The 11,648-nt window shown below is 41.1% G+C and overlaps 1 protein-coding gene across 1 annotated transcript in view; it reads right to left on the bottom strand.

Annotated features, from left to right (window-relative positions):
• Window positions 1-1,792: 1,792 nt before the first annotated feature.
• The window catches only part of TNNT1 (troponin T1, slow skeletal type), a gene marked incomplete at its 5' end in the record, with an annotated part of 32,666 nt that continues 22,810 nt past the window's right edge, over window positions 1,793-11,648 (bottom strand). The window contains 6 exons of the mRNA XM_060254991.1: window positions 1,793-2,048; window positions 3,318-3,358; window positions 5,656-5,746; window positions 5,866-5,975; window positions 6,666-6,779; window positions 7,010-7,087. Of these exons, the coding sequence (XP_060110974.1) occupies window positions 2,003-2,048; window positions 3,318-3,358; window positions 5,656-5,746; window positions 5,866-5,975; window positions 6,666-6,779; window positions 7,010-7,087 (480 nt within the window). The remainder of the gene's footprint in view (window positions 2,049-3,317; window positions 3,359-5,655; window positions 5,747-5,865; window positions 5,976-6,665; window positions 6,780-7,009; window positions 7,088-11,648) is intronic.

Below are 11,648 nucleotides of genomic sequence, written 5' to 3'. Positions count from 1 at the left end.
AGACTGTCTGGCACCCTAGGCAAGGCTAACTTCTGGTGCCCCCTCTGATAACATTACAAAGTCATATGGGAGGCACTTAATTTGGCACCCCCAGAAGCCAGCACCCTAGACTATTGCCTAGTTTGCCTAGTGGCAGAGCCGGCCCTGTCAGTTGTAATAGTGGGAAATCTCCCTCCCTACCTGGAGGTTGGCAACCTTAGCTCCACGTGACATCTAGATTCACAGCAGTTTCTGGTTACAGATCCCTAGAGAGGGATCTCAGCAGGATACAGTGCCAGGGAGTCCACCCTCCAGAACAGCATCCTTTTCTTATCCTTGATGTTGCTTGTCCCAGATGTGGAGATGTTAAACAGGTGCCTTGGGAGGGGGCTGCCTCCTGAAACTTAGCTCTCCTGTTTTCCTAGGACTAGAGAGCCATAGAACTTCCCAGGAAGGTGATCCAGAATCACAGCACAGGCACACTGTATATTAGTCTGTTCTTTGCATAATGGGAGAACGAGAGATTCTGACATTTTGGCCTTTTCAGACCCATGCATCTGCATTTTCCTAGGACTAGAAAAGAGAGGCAGGAAGACTCACCGACTGATGCACATCCTTTCCATGGCAGATCCAGAGAAGGATGGCAGGAAGGGCTGCATCAGTGCAGAGTTCTCATGACCCTTTTTTACACACCCAGGGAAATTATGATTGCCACTTTGGGATCAGGCAGCAATTTTCTCCAGGCCAGTTTGGCCCGGGGATTTTGGCGGGCATGGAGCAGGGGTCGCTGGGGGTGCGGGAAGAGGTTATGTGAATTTCCTTCATTGTGCAGGGGGTTGGACTAGATGAAACTGGAGGCCCCTTCCAACTCTATGATTCTGTGCTTTGCACCAGTTTAAAAAAACCAAATTTCATTGAGCAAGATGATGTATGATGTGAAGAAGCCACTGTACTTCTTTGTGAATTCCCCAGCTCAGAATTAAGTTAGGATCAAGAGCTCCTGAGTTTTCTGGAGGTTGTTTGAAGCTCTGGGCTAATGTGAAGAAATCATTCCAAAGCTGAAATGCCGTCAGGGGAGGAGCCACTGGGGATTGTGTGTTGCAATAATAAATATAGCCACTAGTTGGCCCTGCAGGACAGCTGTAATTAGTTTGCCAGCTAGAGAATATAAGTGGATTTGCGAAAGACGGTGGCAGAGAGAATGAACGGCCTCAGTGGACCAAAGATGCTAGAAACCTGTAATGGATTCTTTGGCATTGTCTGGAGGGTCCCAGTTTGGATCAGAGCAACTGTGTGCCAGCTACTGGTGTGTGTGTGTGTTCTTATAAATCCTCACCTTCCCCCTGACATATCCCAAACAGAAAGTGCCTCTTCTCCTCCCTGAGTGGTTATTAGGCCTGAGTCCAATTCCCCCTATTAAGGCTAATATTCTTGGATCTGGCCAGCTATTCTGGCTGACTCTCACCCACGTACCTTCCTTATTACAGCCCTCATCCCACATGGTTTTTGTCCTTGCAAGTCCCATGAGTCTCAGCAGGGCCCGTTAGGGAGGCAAAAGGGACTTCTTCCTCCCTTTTCTACCAGTGGGAAAGAGGCCTGGATTCAACCCATTAGGAGACCCTTTCATGAATCTCTCACATCTTGTCTGGGTGTAGTGTGGATCTGTCCAAATGCTGCCCAATCCACCTGCCCCTCAAGATTCTTCTCCACCATGTATTTTCCATTCTTTCTTCTAAAAAAGGACAGTATCTGATTTGTACTTGGTCCCTATGAACAGACAGAAATTGAAACAATGGAAGAGATTCCACAGAAAGAGAGGGAGAGTTTGCTTTATTGTGTGCAGCTTTTGACAAAGAATGTGTTAAGGGTACGTGTAAAGGAAGTGGAGGAGAATGGATAGAGGGGAAGCTGGTTAATTTTCAGTGCAGAATAGGGTCAGGGGAAACTACAGGACACCATGGACAGTCGTTTCTGCTGCTGGTGAAGGCTCCAGATCAGACTGGAGAGTGTTACTTTCTTTTTTTCACTTCCAGCGGCCGCCAACTCGTCCTTTACCAGCCCCTTTTTTGCTGCAAGGAAAAAAACCCCAGATTATTATCCTGTGTGAGATATTCTGCATTCCTGTTACTCGTAACTCGAGCGTAACAGGAGCAGAGATCAAACAAGAAGTGAGTGACTCATAATGGAACTACACATGAGTACTACGTACAGTTTCTCGGATGTTTGTTTGTGCTTTTACAACCCTGCACACGTATGGGCAATTCCCTAGTGCCAAACTAAATATGACAAAAAGAAGTGGTGATGTTGAATAAAGAGAACGGGTGATGGAGACATGCGGAGGCTGATAAAGTAATTGTGGGATCTGGAGCAAGTAAAGACTTTGTTTCTTTCCCACAAATACTAGAACTTGTGGAAGCCAATGGAAATTGATGGGCTGTAGATTCAGGACAGGAAGAAAAAGAGAGGGGGAGCTTTCTTTTTTTTCTTTTTACAAAATATGTAGTTTACCTTATAGAACTTACTGTCATGGGGTGTGCTGCTAGCCATTAGCTTCGGGGGCTTTTAGGAAAGATAAGGTAAATTCATGGAGGATAGGATCATTGATAGCTATTAGCCCTGATGGCCAATGGGACCTCAGGTTGCTTAATACTAATTGCTGGGAGACTGTAGTAGGGGGAAGTTTGGCCCCTTGACCTCTGAAGAAGGCCTTCCGGGAACCACTGGGAAACAGGATGCTGGAGTAGATGGACCACCAATTTGATCCGACAGGACTCTTTTTATATTAATATCTGCAATGAGTTTGTAGTATTATGAGTGGATTTTAAGTCTGGGCCAGTGCAAAGACTTGTGCTTAGGTGGGAGGTCTTGTAACTCCTCCCAGACAATATTTGGAACTCAAAAATCCCATTCCAAAAGTTTTGAATTTGAACAATACAGTCCCTCACTTGAACTTAAGTATCCTTTCCCGTGCCAATTGCGCTTTCTGTGCCCAGATTTCAGGAATCTGGCTTTGAACTGTGTCCGTGCACACAGTTGTGGCTATGAAAATGTAGCTGGGTTAAGAATAGGGTTGCCAACCTCCAGGTGGTGGCTAGAGAGCTCCCCTCTTACAACTGATCTCCAGGTGACAGGCATCAGTTCCACCTGCAGAAAAAGGCTGCTTTGGAAGGTGGGCTCTGTGGCATTGGACCCTATTGAGGCCCCTCTCCCTCTTCAAACTCTGCCCTCTCCAGGCTCTGCCCTCCAAAGCTCCAGGTTTTTCCATCCTGGAGTTGGCAACCCTAGTTGAGGAGAGTGATTCTTTTAGCATTTGTTGCTCACACCGAAAGATCACTTACAATTTCTGAGCATGGCTGATGCGGTTGTAGAGAACATTGATCTGGGGAAGGAAAAAAGTTGAGGAAATCGCAGTTAATATAATTAAAGTGTTCAGGAAAACCACAGCTACGAAAAATCCTTGACTTTTATTTATTTGTTGGGAGGAGGAGATATTTTGTCAGCTTTCTTCCTTATAATTCAGCTACTTGCCCTAGTTTATGGTACAGTTTATTTGCCTATCTATGCTGGGAAGGGCAGATGGCAGCTCCAATACGGGAAAAAAGAATAGCCCCATAAATTAATGTATAACTTTGACGTCAAAATAGATTTCAGAAGGATGATTTCTGGCAGTCTGCACAAGGTTAATAGACTTGGGCCGAGACCAAATGGGGCGGGGAATTTAACCCAAGGCTAGCTCAGTTTTGTGAAAGGGAAGCTGGAGCTTTTAACAAACACTAAATAGTGGCTTTGTTTACATTCCCCTTCCCCTTGATCAAATTGTGGCCGAACAAGCACTTTATCTTTGAGCTAAGTATGCCAGCCTCCAGGAGTGACCTGGAGATCTCCTGCTTTTATAGCTGATCTTCCCTGGAGAAAATGGCTGCTTTGAAGGGTACACTCTATGGCATTGTATGGGGTTTGGAAAGGGGAGGGGCTACAGCATGGATCCATGCCATAGAGTCCACCCTTCAAAGCAGCGATTTTCTCCAGGGGAGCTGATCTCTGCCAGCTGGAGATCAGTTGTAAAAGTGGGAGATCTCCAGGCCCCACCTGGAGGCTAAAGACAGCACAACCAAAGTTATAGTGACTGAAGAATGTATTGAAACAAAATCATACAAATATGTTCAATATTTGAACATATTATTCTTTAGTTATTGACTAAACAGCAATAACAGTTCCCCAAAAGTTTCACAATTCCATCAAAGGAGTCCCAATAAACAGGAGTTTGATCTGATTATTCCTGCTTTGAATCCTCTCCTAGCATAGGGTGCTCCAGCCACAGATCTCAACCAAAGGCAAAAGCTCAGAAAAAAATATCAAACTGTTTCTGATGCATCAATAAATTGCAAAAGGCTGCAAAACCCACAAGATTCTTTTTCAGTACGTCCAAAGACTGCACATAGAATTCCCAGTGGACAAATGGGACAGAAAGTCTCCAGTAAGATTTCAAAATGGCACTCAACTCCAAAAAGGCACTAAACTCCCCGCCTGGAGGCTGGCAACCTTGGGCCCCTCCTGTCCCCAAACTCTGCCCTATCCTGGATCCATCCCCAACGTCTCCAGGTATTTTCCAACAGAGACCTGGCAACCCTATCTTTGATAGACTGATGGAGACTGTGCTTCATCATGGCTGCTTCTGCCTTAATTGTTAATCAAAAGACAGGCTGGCCTTGTGGTGAATGTCCCCCAAATGCCCATTTTTTTCTGCTGATACAGACCTTAACCCATGAAAGCCAATCACAATAAATTGGATGTCCTGATGCATTGTGATTTGTTTAAACCGGGGACCTGAATGTCACATAGACTGTGGCACTTTTGGAATTTTGAAAACAGGGCACAGTGGCAGCATAAAAGGGCACATCACAAAATGGCTACTGTGGAGCCAATCACAACATGCTGGGCAAGTTACAAGCCCAGCATCCTTCTAAAGTGGAGGGATCTGTTTCTGAATGGAGGATTTCTACAAACACAAAGGTGAGATGCCTCCTGGGTTCTTTGGAAGCACTTACTGCTCAAAGGAGGTGGAGGAAAGTCAAGACTGTTTCCTAGTTTTGGAGAAGAAGCAAAAGGGAACTAAGAATTCTAATGAGGTTTGCCAACTTTGGGGGCCTTTGGTTTAAACTGTGGTTTGTGCAGCAAACTCCAATTTGTCTACCAGATATAAACAGCCAATCCTGGCTGGAAGCCAAAGTCGCCTGATTTTTTGTCCTCCCAGCAGGGACGGCATCTTCCCCATGCTGTTCTTTCTGTAGCCAGTTAGCAGCGATGGGCCCAGTTGCTCAACCGTTTGTCACAGTACATGACAACTACTACAAAACCATGATTAATAAGCCCGTGATAAACCCCGCTTGAAGTCCTCTTTGGATACAAACTGATAAACCCCCAGTTTGTCGAAACCTATCTGGATGCCACAACTCATGAAAGTTTAATCAAACCATGGCTGATCATGAGATAAAAGTTACATAAGAATATGATTCCTTTTTGCCTGCACTGGAACATTGTACTGACATTGCCCTGACAAGATGCACAATGTGGCATTTCTGCATTTCATAGTGTCACTCTGGGAGGGCATGTTTTGGACTTGGATAGGCTCCCACAAAAGCAGAAAGGGTTTTCCATTTGTCTGCCAGCTCCTACCTCATACTTCTGACACTGGAGTTTTTGCATCAAGTCAAATTTCTCCGATTCTAGTTGACTGATCCAGTCATGCAGTTCCTTGGCCTTGTCCCTAGATGGAGAAAGGCAGGCTGTGTTGTGGGTCAAGAATTCTTTGACAAGTCCCTATGCTCATCTTCAAAAAAGCTACAACCAGCCCTCCCATTTCTGTTTGCCAGTTATATTACCAACCTCAGCTGTTGTTCGTTTAAGTTGTCTATGTTCAGTGGTTTCCTCCTTTCTGATAAGATCCGGATTTTCATTTCACGGCCTGTCTGTCTCTTGCCACGTTTTTGCTCTGCCTAGAAGATGGTGGGCAAACAAAGGCTGTTGAAATTAATAAATGTGTCCCCCTCCCTCTCTAGTGATGGGATGTGAAGGAAGCTGCTTAGTCACTTAACCCCATACTGAATAGATTCCTTCAGGTTTCTCTGCTTGGAGTTGATTATTTCCCTGTTCCTGTGTGTTTTATCTGAAGATTTCCCAACCAAGTCCATGCATTTGTAGGGGGCAGAACCCCAGGAGTAGAAAGGGAACCCCCACACACACACTTCTTCTTTGTTTAAACTTATTTTTTCCTTACAAAGAAGACCATAGATGCTGGAGAAAATATGGAAAGATTACCATAGAGTTCTCATGATTACTAGTTACCTTTGTCTGTTCTGGGTAGCTCTAGGGATCATCCAAAAGTCTATGGTCAAAACTTGCTGTAAGTAGATGAGGCCTTATTTTTCTGATTTCTTTTCTCCCCAGGATGATCCTCCTCCTCTGTTTTGCCCCAGTTTCTGCCCACCTCTCAGCTGAGCATTGGCACACAAGGGCTGCCATTGCCTGGAGGTCTCCTGGCACAGGCAGGCAAATGGGCACCCTAGAGCCCACCCAAGTAAGCACTAGCCTCTGAAACCTCTCACTGCTGGGAACATGGGGTCATGCTCATAAAAATATGTGGATGGGGCAGGCTTTGTACCCCTTACTTTCCCTAGGCAGCTTACCTTCACCAGGTAGCCACCAAAATGAGCTCCCATATTGGAGAGCACTTTCTTCTTCTTGGCATCATCTTCAGCCCTTTTCTTAGCTTCTTCTTCCTCCTTCCTCATCTTTTCTTCCTGCACACGACAGCAACATGGAACCCATTAACCAAAGGTAAGGAGATGATGAAACCATTCTATTGGCACTCCCGGAGCTAGAACTCCCTGCTTGAGCCACTAATCCACACACACATTCAGAATGCTTTTTCTTTTTTCTCATTTGTCTGCTATTTATTTTTGCTTTCTTGAATTTCCCCTCCCAACAGCCAGGCAGAGGCCTCCCTCTCCCCCAGGAGGATAGCACTTACAGCTAGTTTGGCCTGTCGCTCCCGTTCTTTCTCGGTGCGGACCCGCTGCTGTTCGGCACGTTCTGCTCGGCGGTGTTCCTACTCAAGAGCACAAAAGGCTGTTCAGGCTTTTGCAAAGAAGGCTTGAAACTGAGGATAATAAAATAGTGGCCTTGTGGAACTCCCTGTCACTGGGAATAGCCATGTATGTAAATCAGTGTCTCGGGACAGGGGACTTTCAATGATGAGAATAGAACAAAATAGGAGTTGATTGCACCTTTAAGACCAACTTCGTTTTATTCAGAACATAAGCTTTCATGTGCATGCACACGTTTTCAGATGAGGAATGAGGTACAGTAAGCAGAGCCACATATAGCTGGTGGGGTTTGGAATAGTGGTACAAAGTTAAAGTCCAATAGCAGAACAGTAAAATTTACAAATTCAGAAAACCTTTGATCTGGGTTGCATTAGCGTGAGAAACCATAAAACAGTAACATGTCAGAATGTGATGCCTGTTAATTATTCTATTGCTAATAAACCTGGGTCAAAATGAGGGCATTTCTTTCCCAGAAGTTTTTCCTGTTCAACTAATTTGCCTTTTAACATGTAAAATAAATGCCTTCCAGGGAAGAAAATGCTGAGCTGCTTCTCATAACCGGAGCAGGCTGGAACTTCTGTTTGGGGTAGTGGAAGGCAAATTAATGCCTACTGCCTACTTTTCTCAGTTAGAGATTAGTCCAAGATATGCACCGAAAACTTTGAGGAGATTTACCTTGGCTAAAAGGAAGTCCCGGGTGGGGGGGCTCCTTTGAGGGTTCTCCGGAGAAGAGTTGCATTTTCATCATCTGCAGAAGTTCTCAGAGTCATTTATTTGACATAAGCTTGACAGAATCCTAACCTTCTTGGACATTACTAAACATCTAAAGCTACACAAGACCGGTGTGGATCTGGATAATTGGCAGAAAAGGTACAGATTACTATCTTTCATTCCGGGACTATTTACAGTTAAACAGAATAAATTCAGAAAGTGGGAAATGGAAATCTAGAAAGCTTGGAAGAAGAAGGGATGAAGAGGTGAAATTTGGACTTTGTAAATTTAACGGACCGTGCTAAAAAGTGGGAAGGAATTTATTGTTTGGTCTACTTGCGGTTTTGAAAAAAGCACCATCGTCACAGACCTGCAGCATATACAATCAACACAGGAAGTACGTCAAGTATCATGAGAACTCTTTACCAGTAAAAACGAGATTTGGTGGCAAGTAAAGCAGGAAGTAGCAGATGAAAAGCCTACTCTAGGACTATAATACTATAGAGAAACATCGGCGGCCATTGCAAGGAGGTTAAAATTAAAATAATTTTAAAGTGTTCGGGACATTAAAAATTGTTGGAAATAATTGAGGATAAGAAAAATACTATTGGACATATTGTTTATAATGGACTTTAGAAGCCTTTAAAAGAAATTTTTTTAAAAAAGAAGCAAAAAGTCGCGACCGCCATTTTGAAGGATTTAAAAACTTTAAAAATTAATATCTCAGTCTGGGAAGCTCTGAGGACAGCGAAATTAGGCTTGTTGAAAAAAAGCAAGCTCTAATCTTTTGAACTTGATAGTCAAATTTGAAATTGGTGAGATCAAAATTTTCGGTGTTTTTAAATGTCAGAACACAAACAAACCTGTGCAAGTGCTACCTCACTGGAGAAAATGCAGGAACAATTAGAGGCAATGGAGGCCAGAATGATGAGAGGCATGAAAGAGATGATAATTGCATCTAAAAAAGAAATTATAGAAGAGATTTAAAAAGATATTGAAGATCTCAGAAATGAGACAGAGGAAACATCTAAGAAAGTGCAGGAGGTAGAAGGGAGAATGAAAGTACATGACTCCACCTTGTTGAAAATACAAGAAAAAGTGGCAATCCATGACTGCAAATTGATGGAGACTCAGATACGTCTGAGAGGAGTACCTGAAAAGGAAGATGGTGACTTGAAAGAATATATAATAAAAATAATTGCAGAATTTTTAGAGGAAGATCCTGAAGAGACTAAAAATATGTATGATTATATGTATAGAGTGAACTCACTCTATGCCAAAAAAAATAATTTACCAAGAGATGTTGTCATAAGAAATATGACAAAAGAAATGGTGGGAAAAATCATGAATCATGAATTTTGGAAAGACATTGATAGTGGGAGGCAGCAGAGTAAGAATCATGAAGGAGTTGCCAAGGCAAGTGATAAATGATAGAAGAACAGACAAAAAACTGACAGAAAAATTACGGGACGATGAAATGAGGTATAGATGGATAATACCTGAAGGTTTGAGCTTTGAACTTCAGGGGGAAAAAACCACAATTACAAACGCACAGGAACTGTGTAGATTTTATGAAGAACATAAAGAATTTGCACCATGATGGATTACATATTATTGTCTTGGAATGTAAATAGACTAAATTCACCACAAAAAAGAAAGGCAATGTTTCATTGGATTAAAAAACAAAATTGTAATATAGTTTGTTTACAAGGAGTGCATATCAAACAAAAGGATTACAAATTTTTATGGAATAAACAATTGGGACTAGAATTTTATTCATTGGCTGAACAGAAGAAAAGGGGAGTGATTTTTTATATTAAACAAGAATTGGAGCCGAAATTAGTGTTTAAAGATAAAGATGGAAGATTTGTAGCAGTAGAAATAATATTAAATGCAAAAAAAAGTTGTTATTGGGACTGTATGCACCAAATGGTGCAAAGGATGCTTTTTAAAAAGATATTATACAACAATTTGATGAACTGACTTATGACCAAGTTTTGATAATGGGGGACTTTAATGGAACAATTAAGAATATACTGGATAGGTCTGGGGGAAAAATAATAATAAAGAAGGAAAATTGCCGAAGTCTTTTTTGAATTGGTTAAACAAGAAAATTTGGAGGATATATGGAGGAAATTTAATCCTGAAGTGCGGGACTTTTTCCATTATTGACATGTTGTGGGGCACTAAAGATTTAGGCCTTATAACAAGGAAAATAGAGATTTTACCTAAAATTGGGGCTGACCATAACCCAATAATGTGGATTACAAAATTGTCTAAAGAGTTGAGAAGATGGAGATTGAATGAAGATTTACTACAGAAGAAAGATGTTGAGAAGATGGAGATTGAATGAAGATTTACTACAGAATAAAGAAATAGTGACATCCCTAGAAAATGAAACTAAAGCTTTCTTTCAAATGAATGACAGAGAATATAGAATTTCAGATGGTCTGGGATGCCTATAAAGCAGTAATGAGAAGAATATTGATTACTTTGAATAATAAAGATAAGAGAGCAAAAGAAAAACAGTTGTTGGGCATTCAAAATGAAATAAAGAAAAAAGAAGGAGTTGAGAAAAAGGCCAGGGAAAAAGAAAATTGTAAGGGAAATTACAATACTACAAACGCAAATGAGACATTTGTTAAATAAAGAATTGGAATGGAATCTGAAAAGATTGCAGCAGAAATCTTTTGAGGGAGCAAACAAACCTGGAAAATATTTGGCTTGGCAACTGAAGAAAAAGAGAGAAAATAAAATTATTAATAAAATTGTGGTAGATGGAAGAGAGGTGGTTAGCCAAGAGGGAATAAAAAGAGAATTTTTTAAGTATTATGCCAAGTTGTTTAAAGGTGTTAAAATAAAGAAAGAAAAGATGGATGAGTATTTACAAAAGATAAAAATAGAACCCTTAACAGAAAATATGCGAAAAGTTTTGAATGATCCAATTGAAAAACTAGAAATTGAAGCAGCAATTAATGCAATGAAAAATGGAAAGGAACCTGGGCCAGATGGATATACAGCTAAATACTTTAAAACCTTTAAAGAGGAGTTAATACCGAAATTGCAGAAGTTGATGAACATGATAAGAATAAAAGGGAAAATACCAAACACATGGAAGGAAGCTGTTATTTCGTTGATTCCAAAGGAAGATAGAGATGTCACGAATGTAAAAAATTACAGACCAATTTTGCTATTAAATAATGACTATAAAATATATACAAGAATCTTGGCAGAACGGCTTAAACAACATTTGATAAATTTTATAAAGGAAGATCAAATGGGGTTTCTTCCCAAAAGGCAAATAAGAAACAATATTAGAACTGTTGTAAATATTGTAGAATATTATGAAAGACATCCAGAAAAGGAAGTAGCATTATTCTTTGCAGATTCAGAGAAAGCATTTGACAATTTAAATTGGGACTTTATGTTTGCAGTAATGGAGAAAATGGAGCTGGGAGAAAGCTTTATACGAATGATAAAAGCAATATATACTGAACAACGTGCAAGGTTATGTATAAACGCAGATCTTACAGAAGATATGATAATTAGCAAAGGTACAAGACAAGGCTGTCCGCTTTCCCCATTGTTGTTTATAATGACTCTTGAAATATTACTGATGCAGACTCAAGAAGATAAAGAAATAGAAGGATTAAAAATAAAAGGATTTACTTACAAATACAGAGCATTTGCAGATGATATAATGTTTATAAATGAAAATCCCATACAAGTTACACCTTTGTTGTTAGCTAAAATATAAGAATATGGGGAGTTAGCGGGACTTTGTATTAACAAAGAAAAATCAAAATTTTTATGTATGCAAACAAACAAGCAACAGGCCTTGCAGAGACTGAC

Source organism: Heteronotia binoei, chromosome 15 (assembly GCF_032191835.1).
Source record: "Heteronotia binoei isolate CCM8104 ecotype False Entrance Well chromosome 15, APGP_CSIRO_Hbin_v1, whole genome shotgun sequence".
NCBI lineage: Eukaryota > Metazoa > Chordata > Lepidosauria > Squamata > Gekkonidae > Heteronotia > Heteronotia binoei.
This window is presented reverse-complemented; position numbering and strand designations above follow the sequence as displayed.